The 25,535-nt window shown below is 48.3% G+C and overlaps 2 protein-coding genes across 4 annotated transcripts; one reads left to right on the top strand and one right to left on the bottom strand.

Moving 5' to 3' along the window:
* The first annotated feature begins 1,022 nt into the window (after positions 1-1,022).
* On the top strand, positions 1,023-19,700 carry PRMT1 (protein arginine methyltransferase 1). Of its 2 annotated transcripts, XM_053363839.1 has the most exons (11): positions 1,068-1,147; positions 4,798-4,851; positions 9,840-9,941; positions 10,088-10,243; positions 10,821-10,884; positions 11,349-11,491; positions 12,543-12,630; positions 13,282-13,397; positions 14,994-15,144; positions 15,669-15,790; positions 18,744-19,700. In XM_053363839.1, exons 1-11 carry the CDS (start codon positions 1,118-1,120, stop codon positions 18,825-18,827), a joined length of 1,110 nt encoding a protein of 369 aa, XP_053219814.1. In that variant the 5' UTR covers positions 1,068-1,117; the 3' UTR covers positions 18,828-19,700. The 2 variants fall into 2 exon arrangements, with proteins under 2 accessions (XP_053219815.1, XP_053219814.1); XM_053363840.1 differs by lacking the exon at positions 4,798-4,851 and having other exon boundaries at positions 1,023-1,147.
* Positions 19,701-23,265: 3,565 nt separating this feature from the next.
* On the bottom strand, positions 23,266-25,246 carry LOC128399255 (DNA-directed RNA polymerases I, II, and III subunit RPABC5-like). 2 transcript variants are annotated; one of them, XM_053360501.1, is made up of 3 exons: positions 25,133-25,246; positions 24,208-24,313; positions 23,266-23,633 (listed from the first exon to the last, which is right to left on the bottom strand). In XM_053360501.1, the coding sequence occupies exons 2-3, from the start codon at positions 24,300-24,302 to the stop codon at positions 23,525-23,527; spliced, it is 204 nt and encodes a 67-aa protein (XP_053216476.1). In that variant the 5' UTR covers positions 24,303-24,313; positions 25,133-25,246; the 3' UTR covers positions 23,266-23,524. The 2 variants fall into 2 exon arrangements, with proteins under 2 accessions (XP_053216476.1, XP_053216477.1); XM_053360502.1 differs by having other exon boundaries at positions 24,208-24,314; positions 25,121-25,212.
* Positions 25,247-25,535: the final 289 nt, after the last annotated feature.

The raw sequence follows: 25,535 nt of genomic DNA, 5'->3' as shown, positions 1-25,535 counted from the left end.
AGGAGGCCTGTATTTGTTGGATACAGACAGTTCGCGCTTTATGAACGATAACAAAAGTACCCAATCAAACATGATAGCTGTTAAATCGAAAACGAGCTCGCCCAATAAGCGCTTCTGTTGAAGAGAAAGGGCTATTGCTAATCCCTAAGTGATATCTTGCCCTTCTCAAATAGAATTTGACCTTGGCCCTGAAGCATTACAACTTTTAAATCGTTTTATAATCGTTCCAGCCAATAATTGTCATAGAGATCCGCCAGTAAGTGAATGAAGGGCGCTATGTGGGGATTTAAATGTGTGAGTGACTACCAAGGCGGCCAATGGCCATTAGAGAGTCACTTTATAGGCGGTCTCTCCCTCATCTCAGCCAATCGATCCAATATTCGGTTTTTCAGGACGGCTGTCTCCTAATTCCTTAAACCATCCGGCTTTCACTCTGTGCTGCTGGACTTTCTCATTCAGAATGTGGATTCCTTTTCGGGATCCCGCTCTTCCTTTGTCACGTTTCCCTCGTGTCAAATTATCTGAAGCGACTGAATTTGAACGCGAACGCTCTTATTTGATTGCCACTTAAATGAACCAATAGCTTCCACGTTTGAGAAGGTGGGACGAAGAGAAGAACCAATAGCTATGGAGAAGACGGAGGCCTTTATCTTTGAATGACGCTTAGGTACACCGATAGCTATTCGTCTATCGCTGGTAAAAACCGCCTCCCTGCTACGATTGACGGCCATTTCCCCACCTCATCTAATGGCATTTAAAGCTCATGGAGTGGAAGCAACGCCCCCAGCGCTGACGGACAACTTCCTCTCCCGCTCCTTTGGATCTTTAGCCTCTGGGAGAGCTCAGCACGCGCGCAAACGACCAAGAAGCCGCTCTGCCTCTCCAAGTTGGTCCAATGGGGATTGAGAGTCGGTTGATAGACAGCTATTCCTCCTTCTGACTGTCCGAGACCCGGTCAGCCTATGAAAATCCAGAGGCGGGCTTTACTTCCTTTCCCGCCCATGCTCCTTGAATGACAACGGCTCCGCCCAATGGGCTGCCCAGTCCCCTCCCCTCCGCTCAGCAAGGCTGGGGGAGCCGAGCCAGTGCTTCTCTCTTTCTGTGTCTCATTCACAAGATGGCGGAGGCTGCAAACTGCATCATGGAGGTGAGGGGAGTGTGGGAGGGCGGGTGGACGGGAGAAAGAAAGGCGGCGGCGGCGGCGGGGAAAGACCTAGTGGCAGCCCCAGCCCCCCTCTAGTACCCCATACCCCCTTGCTCCTTGGGGGCGGGTGGAGTTGCTCACCTGAGACCCCTTTCAGCCCCCTGCCATTGAGCCCCCCCCCACTCCCTTGAAAGGCCCCGCGGTGCCTCGCTGACCCGGCCCCCCAAGCGCCTCAGCCCCACATCTCCCCCTTCCCTTCTGCCTCTGCTTGTTCAATCCTGTCCTTTCTCACCTCTGGGAGCCTTTGGTGCCCTAGAGAAGCAGCCCATCGCCCCCCTTTCCTCCTCCTGTGCTCATTTGGGGGGGGCTCTCCCCATGGTTTCATTCACCTCCCCCACCCGGGTTAGTGAGTATCAGTCTGAAGGTGGGATGGAAATAAAGATTCAGTTGTGCGGCCCCCCCCCATATGAATAATATTGAACAGGATCTCCCGTTTGGTTTCCCCTTCCTTTTCGCTCTGCATCCGTCTTCCATCCCACTTCCCACACCATAAAGTTATGGGGTCCCCCCCCCACGCTTCCCTCCCCGTTGAACAAGCCTGCGCTCCTCATGGTAGCCGCATGGCACGCCTTGCCCCATAGGACCCCGCCTCCTTTGGCCGGGGGGGGGGGAGGCCCGTGGAGCTCCGCCCCCCGCCAGCCTCCCGCGATGAATGTAGAAGAAGCCTCGTACCATGGAAAGTCCTCTTTGCAACACCCCCCAGCACCGCCAATTAAATAAAAAAGCATTGTTTTGCTCGGTCCCGCCGACAGGCTGCCTCCCTCGCAGATGCTCCTTGGCCCCCTTGGGTCGCTCTTCACAGTTTTCCCCACCTCCCCGACCACCGCACTCCCCCCCCCCCGTAACACTTCTCTCTCCGCCCCGCTCCCCGGCCATTCGTTGCTGTAACTGAGCTCTTTGTCCAAGGAGAATCCGGCCCATTGAACTTCAAGCCCCCTTGGGATTCTTGTTAGTCCCGCAGGCGATTGACTTTCTCTTGTAATGTAATATTCCCGCATCGTGGACCGCTGGGGTCTGCGAGCTCGTGTTAAACCCCACCGTGGACCAAAAACGAACCCCCACATTGACTCTCATCTAACAATGGTCCCCTTTTCCTAACTGAGCAGGCCAGTGCTACTTAATCAAATCCAGTTATTCCAGAGGGAAAAAGGACCCTCCCCCCCAAAAAAAAACCCGAAGAAATTTGCTAAATGGTCTTCCTTCCCAAACCTCGTCCCAAGCATTACCCCCGTCTCCAGCCTACCTGGGGTAGCGGCATGCTCAGCCTGTCTGTTGCTTCCTGATTCCCCCCCCCCCTTGATCTTTCCTACTTTTCACTTAAGCACTGGATCCAAACTCTAAGTGGCTTGTTCTCTGGTAATTAAGGGGGCTGTTGTTGATGGAGGGTTTGTCTGTGTCCTGGGAGGACACCCCTGTCATATATGTGTGGGTCTGCATCTTCAGTGAAATTTGATTTTAGGAAGAGAGCGCTTATTGTGCTTTGCCAATAAAAGGTGCCAATAAAAGAGGAGGAGTTGGAGGGAGTTTGGTAATACTGGGAAATCCGGGGGGGGGGCTTCTTATGGGTTGAAAAGGTGGTCAGGGAAAGCTCTCGGAACTTAGATAGGGCTAGGGTGAGCCTGGGGGCCTTGCATGTGGAGCTTCATTGGGGAGGAAAATAATAGGGGAAGTTTGGACAACAACCCATAGGCTTGAGAGGATGGGGTTAAGTTTGGAAGGATGGTGCTGTGGTGAGGGAAAGAATGAAAGTCAGATTGGAAGTGAAAGGGGGTTGTACAATGTTGGAAGAGGAAGCTGTATGGGACTGGAAGCAGGGAAGAATATGTGCCTGCCTTAGCAGAGAGGGGTTTCCTCAGACAGGAAATTAGTGTGTCTCCCGCCTATTTCACCATGCGGTGATCATTTGAACAAAGGAGCACCCAGTGTTGGGACAGTGGGGAACTCCCCACACAACTCTCTGCCATGTGTCTTTATTGAAAAGGGATCAAGGCATTACGTAGTTTGGATAAGGAAGGAGAGCTGACAAGGAGGCAGTTTGCCTTTCAATTTGCATAGGTCGGGTGCCCTTAAAAGCGGCCCCTCAACAACATTCCAAAACAGTTGCCACATTCATTCAAAGTTTTTCGCTGAACATAAGGAAGCTTCCTGAGTCAGACCACCAGTCCGTCTAGGTCAGTATTGTCTACACTGGCTGACAGCAGTTCTTCAGGGTTTCAGGCTGAGACTCTTTCCCAGTCCTTGGAGATGCTGGGGATTGAACCTTGGGTGTTCTGCATACAAGGCAGATACTCTCAGTGAGCTACAGCCCTTTCCACTGGTGCCTGTGCCTCTGAGCCAGTGAGAAGCGATATACCATATTTTTTGCTCTATAAGACTCACTTTTTCCCTCTAGAAAATAAGGGGAAATGTGTGTGCGTCCTATGGAGTGAATGCAGGCTGTGCGTCTATCCCAGAAGCCAGAACAGCAAGAGGGATTGCTGCTTTCACTGCGCAGCGATCCCTCTTGCTGTTCTGGCTTCTGAGATTCAGAATATTTTTTTTCTTGTTTTCCTCATCCAAAAACTGCGTCTTATAGAGCGAAAAATACGGTGGTTTGGCACAGGGCAACTAGCACCAGACTAGAACAGAGGCTCCTGCAAATGATTCCCCTGGATTGGGTTGGCAGCTTGCAGTGTAGATCCCATGCGTTTGTGGGCTTTGAAAAGAATGGACATATATGCAATGACTATTGAGAGTAGTGAAACCGAATGGCGGGGGTGTTAAGTGGAATGGTCCCGAACAGGAGTACTGAATGACAAGTGGCAGTCATGGATATTCCCCCCCACCTCAACATCTTAAAAGAGCCCATGCAAACAGTATGCCATTCCTTTTTCATCTCCATACATGGCCATTTCTAGCCATGTCTATGCATCTTTGCCTATTAGTCCCTTGTGGAGATGCTGTCCAAAAACATCTGGATCTCATACCTGGCCCTTCATCAAGGGGAGCGGAGCAGGGAGAGTAGGAGGCAGAGGGGGAGCTATTGTTGAATTTTCTGGGACGGGTGTGTTAACAGAGCAGCTTGGCAGGGCCCTTAATAGCTTGGCATAGCAACCTCATTGGTATTTCAGACGGGTTTTGTTTTCTATTTACGGCATGAGATTGTGGTAATCCTGTAAGAGGGCTTTTTTGGACCAGTGGCGACCTTGTTCCATGTGCTGCGGTTATCATAGTGGCTGATAATAGAGTGCATGCATTATTTGGAAGGTGGGGCGTCTTGTCACTCTTCACACCATAAGAGAACCCCTACTGAGGACAACCTTCCCCTTCCTTGCATCTATCTGCCTCTGTTGCCATGGCGATCTTGAATCCCAGTACCTGGCTCCGGAAGGAGACCCAGTCTTCTTAGCCACCTGTGGCAAACTTAGCAGGAGATTCCTTTGACACACACCCCTGCCACCCTCACAGTCTGGTTTTTGTGTCCTCAACCACCTTTTTGCCACCTCTTCTGACCCCCCCTCCCCACCCCCATCGTCAATTAGACCCAGTCTCCGGCTCAGTTCCCGTTGAGCTTTGAATTGACCTTATTTCCCTTGTTACTCTCTCTCTCCTAGAATTTTGTAACCACGCTGGCTAATGGGATGAGCCTGCAGACACCGCTAGAAGATGTAAATATCCTTTGAGTTCACGAGGGCTAGACTAGTGCCCAGCCCTGGGTGTGGGTGAGGCACGCTAGCCCTGGCAAAAGAAAACCTATTTTCCTTGCTATGTCGCCAGCTTGGCGGTGCATCACCCAGTCACCCTCTTTTCTACCTTGCACTTGTCCTCTGCTAAAAAAAAAAAGCCTCTGTAGTTGCTCCCATGCTTTTAAGAGGCGTAGAAGTATTGCCCTTCTTCAGAGCTGCTAGGAATAACCCATCTCATTTCCCATGAGTTGTAGATGTAGCCACATTCTGCCTCCCCCCTCTCCTGCCCACTTGCCCCCCCCCCCGTCTGCAGAATTGGTTTTTAATCCCTACCATTCTGGCTTGCTTGTGTACATCATTTGGACCACATCATTAATATTCGCTGGTGATTTTGACTTGTTTTACGGTACCCACTCAGTCCAGAAAGCTACGTGGCACAGGAGAGAAAAGAGTGGGGGCCCTTGACCATACATGTTTTGTGGAATGGGTGTTACTAATCCAAACTGAGGCTACGGAGCCAGGTCACAGTTGTTCTATTTCAGACGGTTAAATCTGCTGATAATGCGATCTCGCGTAGACTGGAGCCTGCTCCACTTTTGATCCAAATAATTTATATATGGCTGCAAGTGAAAGAAAACGGGTAGTTTGTTATACAAAAACCCGGGTTTCTGTTTTTCAGAGAGAAAACGAAAATGGAGATTGTGAGGGGGAGTTCAGGTTGAAGGTTCAGGAACCTCTTTGGGGGGAGGGGGAGTGAGAAAAAAGAGGATTTCATTGCTGGTCAGAGAGATGGAACAGCTGTGCTCAGCCTGGCTGCTTGTCTTTCCCTGTGGCTCCTACTTCCAATGCGCTAAACACCCATTGTCCCTCTAGTGTTTTCCGAGCCTTTCTTCCCAATCCACACTTTCCCAATTCTAATACAACGTCATCCCAAAATCAGGTCAAATAAATTCTGCAGCTTATTTTTGGGTTGGAACTGGAGGTGGAGGGCAGGAAGGAATTCATACTACAAATTCCCCACCCACCCTCCATTCTTTCTTTTCCTTTTTTTTTAAAATCCAAACTGTAAGGAGGCTGGTTCATTTCCAACAGGCATGCAATGTATGTTGAGCATGGAGATACGTGGGGCAGGGCTGCATATGGACCCATGTGGCTCTGGGTCATGGGTGAAGGAGCTGGTTGCATTTGGGAATCTTGACTCACTGTTTCCTTAACTTTCGTTGCAGCTCCTCACTCCTGGGGGCAGGTGGGGGGTAGAGCAGCTCAGGAGGTAGGCCTACACTGGGGCAGCCTGCCACCCTTCCCCTGGGTTGGGGTGAAAATATTGGCCCTAGAGTGGAAGGGGGGGTGGAATCTGGGTCCATAGGTATTGTGGAGCTAAGAAGACTGAAGTAGAGAGTCTTGCTGGATTTCTCCCAGAGGACAGACTTTTTCCAGTCACAAAAGTGGAATTGGTGTGCTGTGGTTGACCCAAAGGGGGGAGAACCCAGTGGTTTGTCACTGAGACACACACAAACCTGACACTTAAGTGCTTTCCATCCCTGCACAGAGCTGACTCCTAAAATTCCAAAGAACAGGATATTGGGGCACTATAAAACAAAAACAGGTGTATTGCAGGCAGAAGCTTTTGTGAACTGTCGCCCACTTTTGGTGCACTTGACATGGCCACAGGATTGCGTGCCACAATAACATTTGCTGCCCTCCGGATATTGTTGGTCTCCCATCACCTCTACCCCATGGGGCCAGTGGTTGAGAGCTGGGGGGCTGGGAGTCCGCATTCATCCGAAGGGCCAGAGTTTTCCCACCCGTGTTTTAGCAGATGGAATGGGAGCTGCAAGTGAGTTGCTAAATTTAAGGTGGCTTACACCAATTTTATTTTGACTTAATTTTTAAAGGAATATTTGGGGGGGGGGAGTCAAGGAGAAAGAGTGACCCAGGTATAGAAGAGGCCATGGTGGAAGATTTGCAACAGGAAGCTTCTTTATTCCAAATCAGGCCATTAGTCCTTCTGGCTAAGAACTCTCAAAGCGAACAAATGACGACTCTCCAGGATTTCGCAGCGCGGTCTTTTTTCCACCCCAGCCCAACCTAGAGATGCTGGGGATTGAACCTTTTTTGTGTAAAGCATGTGCTGGACCATGGAACTGCAGCTTGTCCTCATTCAGGCAGGAATGAGAGAAACTTCCACCTGCCCTATATTTTATCTGTTCAGGAGGTTTATATCCCACCTTTCAATCCCAGTAATCCTCAAGGCGGCTTGCAGCAGATTGTCTAGGGAATTTCGAACACCGGTCCACAGCATCAGCAGGCAGGACTGGGAGAGACTTCTTGTTTGAAACCTTGGAGAGCTGTTGGCAGTCACTGCAGATGATATTGGGAAAGATGGACCAATGGCCTGACTGTAGAAGGGAGCTTCCTATGTTCTCCACCCGCCCCGCAACCAAGCCTCTGTTCTTTGCTTCATGGGGGAAACTTCCTAGCATGTCACAGCAGTCTAGCTTTGGGACTTTGGAGGCATGAATCCGATGGGGGCTTCCAGCTTTTACATCCGAAGACTGTTTTGGGGCAGGTTCAAACACCCCCACCCCCTGCTGAGTGTCATGCTTGGAAATGCAACTTGTAAATGATTTGAGGTCACACCTTGTTCAGTCCTATGTTCCTATCTTCTCCTGCCCCCAGTTTTGAGCAGGAGACCTCAACCATATGGAGCCTAGAGAAGTGAAAGTTAGGACTGGAACCTTGAAATCTGGTGGTTGCAGCAGCGGTGCAAAAGTGGTCCCCTGCTCTCTCACCTCACATTGCCTAATGGGGGCAGGGGATGCAAATGTGGCTTTTTAAAAAGTTAGAATTCTAGTTGACGCAGCGGGAACATAAACATCCCCTTGTCCTAATAATAGCTTATAATGGATTCTGTTTTTAAATGAAGCAGTCTACTTAAAAGGATCGTGAAATATCTTAAGTTTTTCCTCAGAGGTTGTCAATTAAAAGCCAAAACCACAGAAAGTGCATCAGTGCTTCTTTTTTTTAAAATATGAAAGCAATCAAAGTTAACCAGTCCCAGCGTAATCTGAGCTAAATGAGCTCTTTATCCAAGAATAGGCTTTGGTAATCTCTCAAGACAGGGCTAATCCACTGCGAGCACACACGCAAAATAGACCTGTGTGATCTTGATACGGGCCAGGAAGTAGTTTTGTAAATCGGCCCCCAAATGCAAATAATTCTGGTATGCTTTAGGGTTGATATTTGGCCCCATTCTAAAGCCTGTCAGCAACACTGAGAACCCAAGACACATGGAAGTGTGAGGGTGTGCTACATATGGAAATAAGATAATTAAGCTTTCATTACCCTAATGACTTAATGTTGAGGTGGAGCTGGAAAGGAGAGCCATGTAATTTCCATTGCAGGCAGAATGACGGGCTGTAAGTCAGAACTTCACTTTGAGAGCCGCTATTAGCATTTAGTTTTACATGGGGCTACTATCCCAATAGGAGTATTGCAGTGCCATCAATGTACACAATAGGTTTTCCATATTTTCCTAAGCAAAACCGAGATACCTAAAACACCCTTGATCCCTTCCTGAAGGAGCTTATCTACATCCTAGTAATTGGGGTGATAACAGAAGAGCAAAAGGATAGGTTTGAGGTTTAGTCTCTGAATTGTGTCAGAATTTCTGGTGGTTGGTGGATGGGCATGAGACTGCCTCAGGAGCTGCTGTCTTCTACATTAGAGCCCTGTCTTATATATTTGTTGGGTATTTGTGGTTCGTTTCAGTAAAATACTATATCAGGATCTGCACAGATACGAAGTTGACTCCCCGTCGTTGGCGTAGCATAGGATATGCACCCTAATTCAACAATTGAATAAAGAGATCAATTCCCTGCTGCTGCTAACCTCCAGCTAGGTGGTTTCAACTACAGTGTCCCCAATAGCCTTCTTGGCAGGGTCAGATTGGTCCTGGGGTTACCAGTTGCTGACCCTACAGCTTGCAAATTCAGGCTTATAAAAATCAGTTATAGTAAGTGTGTCTGCAAGTAAGTTGTTAAGTGCTAGTTTCTCTCTCCCGCCCCCCTTGCTTTTTAATATACAAATGATTAGCACATGTGGGCTGGTGGTACTCATGAGTTTGGGGTGAGATGTTACTTCTGAAGACTATATCACCTGGCTCTTAGAATAAAGAAACTGTTGCATAATTGGAATATATAGCTTATGGGGAAGAGAGGAAAACCAGTTGCAGATATTTCCAAAAGGCTCTGTTGGTCCCTTGGGGGAAAAACCCCCCAATGTATTCATCCTTCAAAAACGGGATTACTTTTGCAGATGTGATGATCAGAAACAATTGACACTATAAAGCAGTTGGTTTATCAATACTGCTACCAAAGGCAGTCACACAACTGAAGAAATTTTAATTGTGCGATTGGTTAAATTGGCATAGGTGTGCAAATGAATTAAAGGAATAGTCTCAAAGAAAAAAAGGCATATTTCTTTTCAGCTCATTCATGCATGTTTGTTGCCTCTTCTGAGATGATGCTGGCTGCATTCCTCCTCCTACATATAGACTGTAATGCCTGTTAAGACAGCACTTGCCGGTCTGAATTTTTATAAGTAGTTGTACTGACTTTTTAAAGAAAAAACTGTCCAATACTGTCGGGGTCATCTTTACAGTAAAATGTTTTGAAATTATCCAACCAGTTAATTGATCCAGCGAGTTAATTGACTATAAACATTGTAACCCAGCCCAAAATAATCAGGGGGACCTTTATTGTAAAATGTTTTGAATTTATCCAACCTGTTAATTAACTATAAACATTGCAACCCTGCTGCCAGCTGAAGAATCTTAAGACGAAAAGAATGAAAGCTGATGGGAGTGACTCTGATGAAGAGGTTGGGGTGGGGGGACGGGGACTTGTTATATTGAGAAATCCTGCCTGCATGGGCCTGTTTCGCCTTAACTGCCTCTTGTCTTTCACCAGGTCTCGTGCACCCAGCCAGAAAGCAGCGGCAAGCCAACGGCGGAGGAGATGACCTCCAAGGATTACTATTTTGATTCTTACGCCCACTTCGGGATCCACGAGGTGACAGAGAGTTGGCTGGGGCATGGGTTACAAAGCACCTCCTTGGCGCAGGGACCCATTCTTGCCTGTCCAAGGGGTGCGTTTGTGTAGCTGGATTTTGTGAAAGTTGACTGATGTGCCTTCCTGCCCTTTCTCCCTGCCCCCAGGAAATGCTGAAAGATGAGGTGCGCACGCTGACCTACAGAAATTCCATGTTTCACAACCGGCACCTCTTCAAAGACAAAGTGGTCCTAGATGTTGGCAGCGGGACCGGAATCCTCTGCATGTTTGCAGCCAAGGCTGGTGCCAAGCGGGTCATTGGGGTGAGTGAAGTGGTCAAAGGCTGGTTGGTTCCTTTGCTTTCGTTCGGGGTGGTAAGCATAAAAACACTGATAGGTTCTATATAATCTGTTGTGGTGCTATGTGGAGTGAGCATACGGGTCTGGAATTTTGTAGGGAAGGAACTATATTCTCCCGCCACAAAACCAAATTCTGTTGTGGGAACCAGTCATGCCTATTAAGAGTGTGTTTGTGTTGCCAGCCTGACTCTCTGTTCCTTTCAGAATTTGGGAATGTGGGACAAGGTAGCTGGACCTCGGGAGAAAGCTGAGATTGGAGGAGAGATTAGACATTGCTGCCCTTTTGTTTGCTATGTCTTGCTGCACAGCCATGAAGACTAGAAACATTATTTACCTCTAGTTTGCAGTAAACCCTGGCCCCAAAGAGTGTTGAGGTTATGATGTACTGAATTGAAACAACATTTAGTGGAGGGTGGAGGGCATGAATAAGATTCTTTCCTGGGTGAGCAAGGCAAGAAGGGAGAAGTATTTTTATTTTTTGTGTGCTGTACGAACATATGTGAATATCCTTTCTTTCCTTTTGGTACTACCCTCCTAACAGATTGAATGCTCCAGTATCTCTGACTATGCTGTCAAAATTGTCAAAGCCAACAAACTCGATCATGGTGAGCTAATTTTGTTTTACATTCTCCCTTGCCCTTTAAACATCTGCAATATCATGCACCTATATCAAACCTGTTTGCTGCTGCCTGTCTCTTCCTTCCTTCAAATCAATTGTTGAAACCTCCATCATCTTTTAGTCCTTCTCCCCGACTAAAACTAAGCACGAATACAAGGAACTGAATTTTAACGCACACCCTTTCCCCCTGCCTTACTTTGCTTCTACCTTCCTCATCTGTGCTGAGTGCTAGGCTGAAAGCTCCATCGGGCAGAGATCCGTTGCTGTTGTAACTCTCCCAGGCACTTTGTGTGTTGATTCTTTGCTTGGGGAGCGTCATGTTTTTGCAAGAGCCCCCATCTAACATCTATTGACCAACATCTGTTAATATGAGGAAATCCCATTGCTGCAGCTGGCTTGCACCTCCTTCCAGTGCAGCCCTTACATTCTTGTTATGTTTCTCTGGTGAAGTGGTGTCCATCATCAAGGGCAAAGTGGAAGAGGTGGAGCTGCCTGTGGAGAAGGTGGACATCATCATCAGTGAGTGGATGGGCTACTGCCTCTTCTACGAGTCCATGCTCAACACTGTCATCTACGCCCGGGACAAGTGGCTGGTGAGTCTCTGCCCTGCCTTGTTGCTGTGTCTGCAATTCCTGGGTCCATACTCACACTTTCAAATCTCCTGATGTGCTGATAACTGAGTGCACCAGCCTCTTCCCTCCTTCAACCTTAGACACGTAGGGGCAGAATGGTTTCTGTTGCTCTCTTGGCTGAAAGAGCAGTTGAGATAATCAGCTCCTCCAACCTGTTGCCCACCAAATGTTTTGGAGGTTGTGGTCCAAAACATGTGGAGGGTGCAAATTTGGGGCGGCTGCTTATTAATATCCCAGGTTCACAAATCTGATCAGCTGGACAAACATCCAGTAACCAGGACTTTCAATATGGTGTCAGCTCCTTTGACAGTGGGACTGTGTCATGCCTTGTATACTTCCCAGGTCCTCTGTTTTGGAGCCAAGAGCTGTTCCTTGTGGGGACTCTGCTTCACAGAGGGCAGGTTTTGTCACTGGCCCTCGGTCATAAGAGCAACCAGGTGCTGAATTAGAGTATGTTCCTTAGAAGGGCAGTATGCTCAAACAGCTTTTAAGAATGAGGGGAAATGAAACCTCATCAAGGGGCAAAATGGCCCCAGTGGGGATTTAGAGCCACTTCCTATTGGGATGGTCTGAGGTGTGGAAACACATTTGGGACACATTCTTCCATGGTAGCTCTAGAAGCAAGTTGTGTATGTGTGAATAGTGCATGGTACTGCCCCAGTCCAGGATCAGCCCTCAGGAAGGCCATAGGAAAAGGTAAACTTTAAGTTCTATACTGTAATAACTTGGGAGTGTGAATGTGTGACTTGAAGCTTAGCAGCAAACCATGACTTTAATTATAGTCACATTTTTCTAACAGCTGCTTGAAGTCTAAAGCTCTGCAGTATGTAAATTGAATCCAGGCCACTTTGTCATAATTCAAATCAGGATGGTGTTTGGATTGAAGCTCACACACATTCATCTAGTAGTTCAGCACAAGGAATCAGTTTCTCTGGACAGGGAAAAATTATGGGCACTATAGGGCTGAATTGAGTTGTAACAACTTCCTTCACATACTTCTTTTTTGTCCCAGACCCCCGATGGACTCATATTTCCAGACCGTGCTACACTGTACATCACAGCTATTGAAGACCGGCAGTACAAAGATTACAAGATCCACTGTAAGTAGCAGGCGGCACCACAGTGGTTTGCAGGGAACAAGGCCAGGCTCAAGAGCTCCCCTAACAAGGAAGACAAGGGTGACAAGTGCAGGTGTCGGTGGCTGGGTGCTATAACTGAAGGCAAGCTGTACTTTCTAGCTTGGTTTGGAGCAAGTCTTTCTCTCCGCTTGTATGGTGGCCCAGCCCAGTGACTTTCAAACAGTCCTCTGGGGATTGGTTGGTTCTCGAAGAGAAGATGAATAATGGGAAACAAGCTTCCCCAAAAGGCAGCAAGTTCAAAACTATGGCTTCCTGGGCCCCAGGATACATTTCACAGCAGCATAGGGGTGTGGAGTATGTTCTTGGGTCAACCCTTGGTTATCCAGGGGTGCCACCAGGCCTGTTGGGCCCCAGTCAGCAGTTTGTTTGCGCACCCACAAACTTGTCCTAGAACCTTCTGCAATGTCCAGGGGTTCTGTGGTGAGAAGCAGGGTGGGAGGTGCTAGAGATGTCTTACAAAATAGTTCCCTGAAGGTTCACAGTTTTAAAACTCTTAGACTAGCCATGGCTGGGGAGTTTGGTCTGTTTCTCGATGCTGTGCCCCTCTGTGTGGTTGATCGTTATGGCCTTCCAGGATCTGACTTCACCTCCAACCTCTGTCTCTTGCCGCAGGGTGGGAGAATGTCTACGGCTTTGACATGTCCTGCATCAAAGACGTGGCGATCAAGGAGCCCCTGGTGGATGTTGTTGACCCGAAGCAATTGGTCACCAATGCTTGTCTCATCAAGGTACTACTAGCTGAGTGTCACATCCCTGAGCCAGGGCTAAGCTGCTGGGAGTTTGTGAGATGCAGGAGTTCCCAGGAAGAGTGCCAAATGCCAGAGTGAGCAGTCTTGCTGCTTTATTGTCGATTGGTATAGGCTTACAGCAAAGCAGTCTGTCAGGTCCCCTTGCCCTTACAGACATGGGACAGACGCTACAGCAAGTAGGCTCCACAGCAAGGAGAGGGCTTGTCCGCTGGGAGACTGTCCACACCCAGCCCCAGATGCATACATTCTTTATACACTATGGCAGATGACATCAGCCACCTGACCAAGGCTGTAGGTAGCAGATACCCAAGACAATACAAAGTTCCTCTTCTGGGCTTTTGAGCCCAGCATCCCAGTTCATCCAGATAAGGGCACCATGAAAGTTAAGCCAATTAGTGGATCAAAGCAGGCATATATAAACATACATGAGCTCCTTGAAGGTTCATTTTGAGTGCCAAGATGGCGGAAGTACAGCTTCTGGAGCAGTTTGCCTTTGGTACCACACAGACATCTTGCCCTTCTGCCCAGGGACCTCCATGGCTGCTGCTGAGAACCATGTCTCCTACGAAAGGCAGTTTGTCCACTGGTTATGCTCTTGTTTCCAGGCCAATGTGCTTTTCTAGAGGGCATAATGCACAGCAAAAGGAACCGGAAGGTTTTGGGTGCTTCACTTCCTCCCTTTATTGCCTGTGTTGCTGCTGCCTCTTCAAAACTGTTCATGGCTCACTAGATGGAATGAAACTCTGGCTTTCATAACTTCAGATGGATAAGCACGGAGCAATGGTGATATGCAAAACTTTAGGGGAAACATGGTGCCAGTCTATGGGGTTTGCAGTCCACATCTGGATAAGTGGGAGGGTAGATGTGAGTGTTTAGCTGCGGTGTGTGGTGCTGCAGGCTGTTTTTGCCTGCCATTGCTGTCGGTAGTTCAGCTTTCCTGCCTGCTCCTTTTTTTGGCAGAGCACCTGCACTCACCCTCATTGTGACACAACTGCTCTGGACTGTATTAGTTTATTGTTACGGACGTGGAGCAGATGGCCCACTAATGGAGTCTGCAGGCAAGAGGTTGCAGCCTTGTTGTTCTGGTGGGAGGAAATGGATGGATGGAGAAATAGCACCACAAAAGGAATTGACAGCAGAATGTTGCAGAGCCTGTCTTGTAAGGCTGTTGGAGGCCAGTGAGAAAGGTCTCTCCTCAGAGAGAGGAGAAAAGTGTCTCCTCAGGAGAGAATCTGTCAAACCTCTCACAGCCAGCTCGAAGGCCAGAGCTGACCAAACACAAATAAACAATGAGTAAAGCGCAGTCCTCCCTTAACTGTTTTTTAATGTCTGTATTTCTGCTTGTTTCAAAATTCCCCAATATGATGGATCTTCCCCTTTGTTTATATGTGGCCCTGATTTGATTGGCACAGGGTCACAGAAGTTTGCTTCTTAAAAGTAATGATTGGCTTTTAATTTGTAGTGTTGGGTTAGTAAAGGACGAGGATTATTTAGTATGTTCTTGACCTCATTTCTTACTTCTTCTCATGCCTTCTCTTTATTTTCTTTCTTTCTCTCGTCACCCATGGTTGGCAGGAGGTGGATATCTACACGGTGAAGGTGGAAGATCTTACCTTCACATCACCCTTCTGCCTCCAAGTGAAGCGCAATGACTACATCCATGCCCTGGTTGCCTATTTCAACATAGAGTTCACTCGTTGCCACAAGCGCACTGGATTCTCCACCAGTAAGGGGAACGACCTTGGCTTGAGGAGTTAGCAGGGGAGCGGGCGGGCTGGTGGTCTGGTTCTGCCTTCCCGAGTATACTTGAAGCAGGGTGGGACTTGGTGGCTGCATCTTAACGAGCAGTAGAACTTTTGGCTTTCTAAAAATCTGCTTTTAAGAACTAGCTGGTTAACAGACTACTTTTAGCCTGTACTTCTGGGAAGAATGTGCTGTTGCTGGCAAGCAAGGTGCTCAGTTGAAGCCAGGAGCAAGTAGTTTATGAGGCTGGGCTTTCCTCCCAGCCTAGAAATTCTTGTAGCTTTTGCCAAGTGGGAGCTTATAAAGCACAGTTGGGGGGAAGCTTGAAGGCAAGGAGGAAGGTTCAGTTCTTTTGGAAAAGAAGTACCTAAAGCTAAAAGTATACTAAACCCAAGCAAACTATAGGGGACACTATGTGTAGGGCCTATGTCTCTTTCCCTATGTCTGTTCTATCTCCCCACCCTGCACCCTCTGGCACATTGTCCTCACATGGCTGTTGCTCCCCAGGTCCCGAATCTCCCTACACCCATTGGAAGCAGACAGTCTTTTACATGGAGGACTACCTAACAGTGAAGACGGGAGAGGAGATATTTGGCACCATTGGCATGAAGCCGAACGCCAAGAACAATGTGAGTCGAGGACTTTGGTTCTTATATATGCCCCTGTAAACACCGACAGCATCACTTCCTTTAATGGCAAACAAGCGTGGTGAGCTGAAAACAAAGCCCAAATGGGGGCCACTGAGAAATAAGAGGGGGAGAAGTAACTGCGTGTTGGTTTGCAAAATACTTTAAGGAAACAAAGCAAAAAATTATTAGGGAGGGCTGGGGAGGGAGGAAACTCCAGAAACCAGTCCAGTGCAGGCTGAGTAGCGATGGAGTGGGGAGGGTCAGTTGGAAAAAGAGTAACAAAAAACCTGAGGGTGGGAAGTGGAATGGTTGGCTGGAGGAGGAGCATGGCTTGAGCCTGGATAGGAAAAGGAGCCACTCCATTTAGGCGGGTGAGGATTCATGGCAATATTTTGAGGCTGGTCCCACATATTCAGTTAAAAATCAACCCCAGCTGTATGTGTGTGTGTGTACATGTGCGCATCCACGTATATACATGCATGCACACACAGGGAAATGCACCATATAACTTGTCAAGAGTTGTTTTGTCTTGTTCATTTGGTAACAGCCACTGTGTTGAGACAATACCCTTTGTACCACAGGCAGTGACCCATTTGTGCAGGGGTTCTATCGCTGGCCCCCATGTGCGTTGGCAAAGTCCATCCCGCCCCATTTTGCCCTCTTCCAGGTCCCAAATGACCCACGTGTTGGCAGTTGTGCAACAGTTGAACTTGCAGAAAATGGCCGCCTCCTGTAATTGCACACTGTTAAAGAACAGAAATGTATTCAGTGATGCAGAGGTAGTAAAGGGAAGGTTCAAGTTGCAAACAGACACTTCTGTATCTTCCTCTTAAGTCCCTGTATATATAGGTTCTCTCTCTCTCTCTCTCTCTCTCTCTCTCTCTCTCTCTCTCTCTCCCCCCCTTCCCTTCCGTGTGTGTGAGAGAGAGGGGGGGATTTCAAGGACTTTAAAAGTGCATTAAACTGAAGTAACTGGTGAATTGACTATATTTGATGGGAGACAATATGTCCTTAATCTGGGCCAGCCCTTTATTACCCCAGCATTTTTATGACTCACAAGGACTGGGTGGCTGCCAAGCCTAGGAATTCTGTTGCTTCCCGGCACAATCCGGGCTGGAAGTTGATCTCAATAAATCTCTCCATGGGAGCCTCTGCCAGCGGACTTTCTCCCTCCCTCATTTATGTGTCTGCCTATGCTGCTTAAACAGTCTAGCTCCCTCTCCCCAGCCCTGTCTCTTCCTTCTCAACTCAGTTTTAAATTCCTTCAGTTGCACAAAGCTTGAAAAGATAAACACAAGTGAACGTTTTAGAACTTTGACAAACTAGCGTTTACAATTTTGAGGAGGCATTAGTATTTTGTGTTTATACTACTACTCAATGAATAACAATAGATTCTCAGTCATAGGGAAGAAACTGTTCCATCAGCAACACACAGAGAGCACGTGGCTGAGTCGCCCATCATGGGAAGCCTGAGTGAAGGCCTTTTTTAAACAGGCGAGGTGCCTGTGCCCTTAGAGATGTTCGACTCCAACTCCCATCAGTCCCAGTTAGCATGGCAAATGGTCAGGGATTATGGGAGTTGAGGTCCAGTGACATCTGGAAGGTTATAGGTTCCCACCCCTCATCCAAAACGAAGCATTGATGATGCTCGCTTAATATTGCTAAATGCCCTGCTCCTAGTGGGCACCATGAATCATCATTCAAAATGCTTCTCTGGTTGGTCAGCGAGACACACGGAGTAAGCTTGCCCTAAGTTGCTTAGGTAAAGGTAAAGGGACCCCTGACCATTAGGTCCAGTCGTGGCCAACTCTGGGGTTGCGGCGCTCATCTCGCTTTATTGGCCGAGGGAGCCGGCGTACAGCTTCTGGGTCATGTGGCCAGCATGACTAAGCTGCCTCTGGCAAACCAGAGCAGCGCACAGAAATGCCGTTTACCTTCCCGCTGGAGCGGTACCTATTTATCTACTTGCACTTTGACGTGCTTTCGAACTGCTAGGTTGGCAGGAGCAGGGACCGAGCAACAGGAGCTCACCCCATCGCGGGATTCGAACCACCGACCTTCTGATCGGCAAGTCCTAGGCTCTGTGGTTTAACCCACAGTGCCACCCGTGTCCCTTTAAGTTGCTTAGGGCTCTGAATAATGAAAGAGGCCTTTAAATTTGGCACATTGGCAGTAATGCAGTTCTTCCATGCCTGGGCCACTCTGGCCAGCTCACCCAGTCTGGGCCATAGTTGCTCATTGACTTCAGAAAGTCACATTCTTCCCAGCCAACTCGGCATTCAGCTCTCTAACCTTTCCTTTTTGAGGCATTTGGTGCAGGAAGCCATCCAGTAGGGCTGGGTGACATCTGGTTTTCAACATTGTGATATATCGCCAGCTAAACATCATGATATACTGATATATCACAATATCTGAAATAAGGATGGAGCTTAGTAGAGGCATTTGCTGGCTTCACGGTTTTGCCCGCATTGTGATTTTTGCATAGCGCACGCGCACACACACACATGGTTCGCAATATATTGCTAGGCCAAAAATTATGAAAGCGGTATTACAATATGGACTTCAAACTGGTTTTGGACGATACATCACCCAGCCCTACCATCCAGTGGCATCAAGAGACGGGTGCAGTATTGGGGGGGGCATGGGGCAAGGAAGTGGCATGCAGGGTTGTCGAGAGGTTCTAAAGTTTGGGCACACATGCTTTCAATGTGGTTGTGAGTGCTCCATTTGTATGACCTGGTAAACACATCTTTTGTGGCCGGGGAGCACCCTCAGGTGTTGAGATGTTGAAAGGAGTTAGCTACATTACCAGCACTGTACTTAGGAGGTAAAGAGGGCAAGCCATGCCCTGGGAGCACAGAGGATATGTGAGGTTTGTTCCAAGGGAGTGTATTTTGGAAAAAAACACTTTGTGACAACCACACCCCTTTCCTTTCTCTCCTCCCTTGTGCAGCGAGACCTGGACTTCACCATCGACCTGGACTTCAAGGGCCAGTTGTGTGAGCTGTCTTGCTCAACGGATTACCGGATGCGTTAGCCCAGCCACCCCTTGCCAGATTTTTTTTTCTCCTCCTCCTCCTCCTCCAACTGACCTTGCAACCCAGAGATAACCCTCCCTGTCGTCCTGTTTAAGTTGGTGTCTCACTAATTCATTTCATTGTGTAGTTCCTTGTTGCTGCGACTCTGGGCCAGCAAGGGGAGGGTCAGTATTAGAGGCTAGGGGGAAATAGCCAAGACCCCCCCCTCAACCCTGTTGCCCCTCATTTTCAAATCTTCCTTCCCCACCCGCACCCAACCTCCCCTCCTCCAGGCCAGGAGCCAAGGCTGTTAGCACAACTGAAGACACAGGTGGTTTGTCCATCCGTCCGTTTGTTCTGAGGCCCGAGTGCCGACAGCAGACTTCCATCATGAATTTCTTTTTTAAAAATAATAATAAATTTTTTTTTGTTAGTTAAATCATTGTTGGTATCACCTGCCAAACTGTGTTGCCCAGGATCCTCATTCCTCCTCTTGCCCTGTTTTCTGGAGTAACTGCTCCTGACAATATCCTCTGCTCCAGTGTAAACGCTGCTCAGTTTTTTGAAGGGTACACACTTCTATCCAGTGCCCAAATGGGGGAGGGGGTTCCCAACAGGTTTTTATCAAGAGGGCACATGGAGGGGTGTGGGTGGAAAAGGCATCTCCATTTTGTGAGTGTTAAGTTTTTTTCCCCACTGACGGTTTTGTACTCCCCCCCCCCTTAACAATTCCCTGTTTGGATCTGTGGGAGGGAGTTGTGTGGGGTTTTTCTTTTTCTTTTTTAAATCCTTTGCCCCTTCGAAAGCTGACATCGTGTGACTGTTTCATAACTTATGGTTTTTATATGGTTACATTCATGAGGGAAAAAATAATAATAAAGAAGTTGAAACCACCTCTTTTACTCAAACATATTGCTTGCCTGCCTGCCGGCCTTAGAATTACATTTAGAGAGGGGCCCTTTCCTTGGGCTCAGCCTCACTGCATGTCTCTCCCCCCCCCAAAAAAAAAACACCACCTCCAACAACTGTGTGGACAGAAGAGAAGTACAACGTAAGGTGTAGGTCTCTCGAACCAGCTGTCGAACCTCACAAGGCCGAACTTACAGCCACACACACAAAAATGAGGTTATTGAGGAAGACATGCTTTTGTTCCATAACACTGTGGCTTTGGACTAGTTACAGATACAGTGGTGGTCTCTACAGAGCCATCCCAGGACATGTTACTGGAGATGGAGAACAAGGCCCCTTGTTCCCACTGCCAGGTACAGAAGCCAATGGGACCAGCAAGTGACTTGTTCTTGGGCCCAATTGCACCAGCAGTGTCTTCAGATTCTTGTTACAAATCCTGTTTTAAGTGGGGAGCCTAGATTATCAAGAAGGTTAACTGCGTACGCAGTTATTTGTCGATTTTAAGATGGAGGGGGAGAATTTGGATCGGGGGACGAATGCTGATCCTGGGATTGGGAGCCGACACTGCACCTTGGATGTAGGGTCCAAAACTCCATTTTAAAGTGCCAAAAGAGCTGGACACAGGAATGTCTCCCTCACCTCAAATTCACAAAAGGACAGTACCTTTATTAGGCCCATCAAAAGATCACAAAATAGTGTGCACGCTGGTGGGAATGGTTGGTGTAATAAAGGTATTGACAAAACCCAGATTTTCTTAGAACCAATGTAGTCACATGGTTTTTTGTTCTATGGGTCTCTGGCAGGGGTGTGAAGGAGGCTGAACAGAAGGGGCCGTGGAGACTTCCCTAGGGTATAATTTTGATCAAAGCTGTTAAGGAGTGCTTTACAGAGATCTGCTTCTCTACATGAAACATCACTGAGAACAGAGGTTTAAGAAGCTGAGGTGATGCTGAACCATGCGGTGTTCCCCTCTTTGAGGAAGGTAGTTCCAGCTGCAAAGAAGGCTGTAATTTGGACCTGGAGGGAATTGTGAACTGGCAGGTGCCTTCACCATATCTTAGTGGTAGAGTGCTTCTTCCAGGAGGTACCTGGCATCCCCAAGTACAGGGCTGGGAAGGACTCTCTGAGAACCACAGCCAGTCCATGTGGACAGCACAGCACTAGATATTGCCAATGGTTTGACTTTGTATAAGGGAACTTCTTGTACTCATAATTTGCATGCAAGAGGTATCACATTCTCTGGCATTTCAGGGTAAAATGATTAGCTAAGCAGGCAATGGAGAAAGACCTCTGCCTGTAACAAAGTCCAGCCTAATCTAGCTTCCTGTTTTTGAGTCTAGTAAAGGCAGGCTGGTAGACTGGGCCTATCCTCGACTCTGCTGCCTAGGCAGGTTCAAAAACAAGCTGCATCCGCAACTTTCAGCCCATCACCGGCAGAGCCGCCATCCTTGGTGCTCCCCCGACTTGTGTGGAAGCCAGCGCCAGGCTGGGGGATCCTTTAACTGCTCAGAGGGGAGCAGCAACTGCACACTCAGCTGAGCAAAAGATGCAGAGGGAGGAACAAGCTGTATCAGCGCTGATGCAGATTTTTTCTCCCTGTGCGCACTATGAGGGCAGAATGGGATGGTGGTTTCACAAACACTCAATGGAGGAAGTTGCTAGTAGAGGGAATCCGAAGCAGTAGTTTCGCCAGCAATAGACTGCTGGGTGAAGCCAACATCGCAGTCTGCTCATACCGGTCCTGGGTGATATATTAATCTATCACCCAGGCCTAGAACAAGCCTCAGAACTCCGCCAGCATCAGCAGTTTCAGTGGTATTTTGCTGTTGTGCACCATTGAATCTGGAAACCTGAATGATACTTCTAACCTAAACACTGAATTGGCTTTGGTGGTCTTGAGCACGGGTAGGCAAACTAAGGCCTGGGGGCTGGATCCGGCCCAATCGCCTTCTAAATCCAGCCCACAGACCGTCTAGGAATCTGTGTGTTTTTACATGAGTAAAATGTGCCCTTTTGTTTAAAATGCATCTCTGGGTTATTTGTGGAGCCTGCCTGGTGTTTTTACATGAGCAGAATGAGCTTTTATTTAAAATGCATCTCTGGCTTGTTTGTGGAGCACAGGAATTCATTTATTTTCTTTTTTCCTTCAAAATATAGTCTGACCCCCCACAAGGTCTGAGGGACAGTGGACCGGCCCCCTGCTGAAAAAGTTTGCTGACCCCTGGTCTTGAGCTTAACTTCTGCACCACTGAAAGTTGATTCTGAAAGCTCTGGAAGGTTTATGTGTGGCCATGCTAATTTATATAAATGGGTGTTTTACCTGTGCCTACTTCCAGTACTAATTCCTGTTCAATCACTTATCTAACTAGGCTTCAGCTAGTCTGGTTAGTGGTTGCCAACCTTTGTGGACCAGTGGGCAGCAGTCACAAAATGGTTATGGGTAGAACACAAAATGGCTGCCACATACATTTAAGAGACTGGAACAAAATGGAAGCAAGGGCCGGTGCCCAGTTCTTGCAGCCAACAAAACGCGGGCGGAGGAAAGGCCATCTCAGTGCAAACACAAACTGAGCAGGAACAGCATACAGCCTCTCATGTCGGTTTTTGAGGGGATATTCACTGATCCCTTTTGCAGGTGTAAGAGGTACTCGCAGGCACACTGGCAGCCTTGGCTGTCACACCGGCAAGTTCTGAGCTACCGCCCGCCCTAAAGTGGGGTCCATACATTCAAGAGACCAAAATTTGTTTGAGGTTTGGTGGCGTCAAAGCCAATTTCCTTGGAGGTGGTAGCTGGGTCCCTGCTAATCCTTTAGTTAGCATGCGTGTAGTCCAATGAAATCAGTTGTGTGCCATACATCCATAATTCTGTGAAATCAACATGGGTTCACAGTAGCCACAGTTTGCATATATGTGTAAATAAACTATATATCCTAAAGACATCACAGACTGCTGTGCCTCTCCAAAAAGGAACACAGACCCTGGGTAAAGCATTTGTAACCTCTTGAACCGCACAAGAAGATTGGAGTTGTGTGTAATATGTTCCTAGGGCCTACAAATCTTGGCTCCTGCAATCTCTGGGGCCTTCTTGTTTTTAAGGGAAATGGTGCTTCTCTCTCCCCCTCTTGCTGCCATACCCTGTTCGCTTTTGCAGGAACTGAGGAACTCTGGGACCCATGGTTCTTAGAAGGGCACGTCTCCTGAAATCATTCTCTCTGTTCTGTTGGAAAGCCTGCTTCAATAATTCACTGTTCAGAGTATTGTCTGTTCTGATTTAACACTAGTTCTGATCAAATCTCACAAGATTGTTCCAAAAACCTGGGCAAGCCTATATGCAGGGAAACAAGGCTGCATAAACCGCTCCAAACACAATGAAGTATGTTTCTCCTTTCATTCAAAATTAAAATCCTGAGGAAGGCAGCGCTTAAGACAAAATGAAAAGCAACAGTAAAATCTACTCTACAAGCATATGCCACAAAATACCAAAGATCATTTTGCTCAACCCCCACGCCAAAAACCCCACGGAAAACAACATAAGAGTAGATTTGTGAGTATCATTCTTTTGGGAACACAGTGCATGTGCTCCTATGCACCATGCTCTTTATTGCACATCACTGAATGAGACAGAATCCTTCCATTGCACAATAGCACCCTCCAGTGGGAGGTGCCTGGTTTGGATACAATCTGAAGACAGACTATCTATCTATCTATCTATCTATCTATCTATCTATCTATCTATCTATCTATCCATCCACAGGGGGGAGGGTGTCTTCCAGCCTCATTGTGGCTCTGTTCCAGGGTGCCAACGCTACTACTTCTCCAGGGGCGCATAGTTCAGCAACTTTTCAATCAAATCCACGTGTGACAGGAGCATCCTCCGACAGCAGTAGCGCTTCAGGCCAAGGGCGTCCAACGCATCCCTGAGAGAGGGAACGGAAAAATGAGTGGGTGGTCTCAAGATTTTTGCTCTGGATTTTCTCTCCCTTTCTCTTTCTCCTGACTCGGATTGCCAACAGTTCTGCGGCCCTCTGCTCCTGCCCCTTTCATCAGCGGCCTGCTCTGGACTGGAGACACAGATAAACACCCGTGTCCAGTGTAGTGAGTTAGCCAGTTTTATCCAATTTATCCCACAATCTGAGGGCAGCAGCCCTGTATAGGGAAATGTCTGATGTTTTATTATGTTTTTGTATATGCTGGAAGTCGCCCAGAGTGGCTGTGGCAACTCAGTCAGATGGGCGGGATACAAATAAAACAACAACAACAACTGGAAGAAGTCCAGAAGCCATTGACGGAGATGGGGGAAAGCAGACCATTAAAACATTACAGGTATACTAAAGGTTTTCATCCAAAAAAGTCGTGTAGTAAAAGTTATTATTATCTGTGATAACAGGATGGGGGGCTAGATGCGCCTTTGGCCTGCTTCAGCAGGTCAACAGAGAAAGACAAGGTAGAAATCCTAGAAGATACAGCAAAGAGGCAAACCTGTGGACTCACCCTTCTGTGTATTCGGCCTGCAAGAGGCCCAGGTAGGCTTCCCACTTGTTGCCCACGACTTTCCCGCAGGTGAAGCACCGAACTGGGATGATCATTGTGAGGTGGCCTAAAAAGGAATATATTTTGGGGAGGGAGAAAGAGGAAGAGAGGCAAGTCACCCAGGCTTCCTCTCTTCCCACCAAACCTTCCTGGGCTACCTAGCTATTCTTAGTGTTGCAGGAATTTCTCTGTTAACATTAGTTTACATCAGGGGCCCCCCAACTTGAATAAAACATTGTGGGGGTCCAGGTAAGTCCCACCCCCACATAACTGATCACAGGATGCAGTGCACCCACACCGTTTGAATGGGAATACTCATCAACTTTGGGGGCGCCTGGCCCCTCAAATATTTTATTGTGGGGGACTTCAGCTCCCACCAACCCCAACTGACCTGGCCAAAGGTGATGGAAGTCGTAGGACACCCCCCCCATCATCATCATCATAATTCAGCCACGGGTTAACTGCTCTTGCTGCAAAGGCGATCGGGAGGGAAAAACCCCACACATCTTAGGTTAAGGCCACACCTTCACCCCCGGCTTTTACGCTTGTAAACAGCTTCAGGGAAGGCTGAAATTCAACAGGTGCTGCTTCCCTGTTATTGCGTCTTCCTCATCTCTCTACAAGCTTCACCGGGTGAATCTCTGCCTCTCGTGCCCTTGGAGACGTCCCGAATAGCCTTCCGCTCCCCTAAGCGCTTCCCCCATTCCTGCTTCCCCCTCCGGGAAGTGGGGGCGGCCCTCGCCCTCCGCGGCCCCACACATTCACTTGCTCCCGGCCTTCTCCCGCCAGCTCGGCGCTCCCCAGACCTCCCTCCCTCCCATTGGCCACCTTTCCCCCTCGCCCTCCTCCCTGGCCGACCCTTCTCCTTCTCCCCGCCGCTCCCCACCTTCCTCTCGGCCTCGGCCGCCTTCCTCTCTCCCCGGGGTCCCTCGTGGTTCTGGCGCAGCAGCGAGGCCGAGGGCAGCCTTCTTCCGCTGCCCGCAAGAGGGAGACACAAGCGCCGCCGCCGCCGCAGCAGCAGGAGGAGGAGGAGCCCCGACGGCGGCGACGCCCCTTCCTAGCGGAGCCCAAATTTCTTTCCCTTATAAGCGGCAATCGATCTGCAAGAGGGTCATCTTGTTGTTGCTTACATCCTCGGGATCTTCGCATTTATCCAAGTTTTCTTTCTTTCTCTCCGCCCCTCTCTCTCTCTCTCTCTCTCTCTTTCTTTCTTTCTTTCTTTCTGTAACGCATCCCGCCTGAGGAAGAATTCTGGAGAACTCGGAAGTTTGCTTGGTAATTTCATACAT

This window comes from Podarcis raffonei, chromosome 13 (genome assembly GCF_027172205.1).
Source record: "Podarcis raffonei isolate rPodRaf1 chromosome 13, rPodRaf1.pri, whole genome shotgun sequence".
NCBI lineage: Eukaryota > Metazoa > Chordata > Lepidosauria > Squamata > Lacertidae > Podarcis > Podarcis raffonei.
The sequence above is the reverse complement of the archived record's forward strand: the minus strand, read 5'-3'. Positions and strand labels throughout refer to the sequence as shown.

Bases quoted from the DNA above. Each gene is read 5' to 3' on its own strand.
- PRMT1 (XM_053363839.1), top strand. From the start codon at position 1,118: ATGGCGGAGGCTGCAAACTGCATCATGGAG. The intron at 10,244-10,820 runs GTGAGTGAAGTG...CCCTCCTAACAG, and splicing joins GTGCCAAGCGGGTCATTGGG to ATTGAATGCTCCAGTATCTC. The intron at 13,398-14,993 runs GTACTACTAGCT...CATGGTTGGCAG, and splicing joins CCAATGCTTGTCTCATCAAG to GAGGTGGATATCTACACGGT.
- LOC128399255 (XM_053360501.1), bottom strand. From the start codon at position 24,302: ATGATCATCCCAGTTCGGTGCTTCACCTGCGGGAAAGTCGTGGGCAAC. The intron at 23,634-24,207 runs GTGAGTCCACAG...TCCCTCTCTCAG, and splicing joins CAGGCCGAATACACAGAAGG to GGATGCGTTGGACGCCCTTG.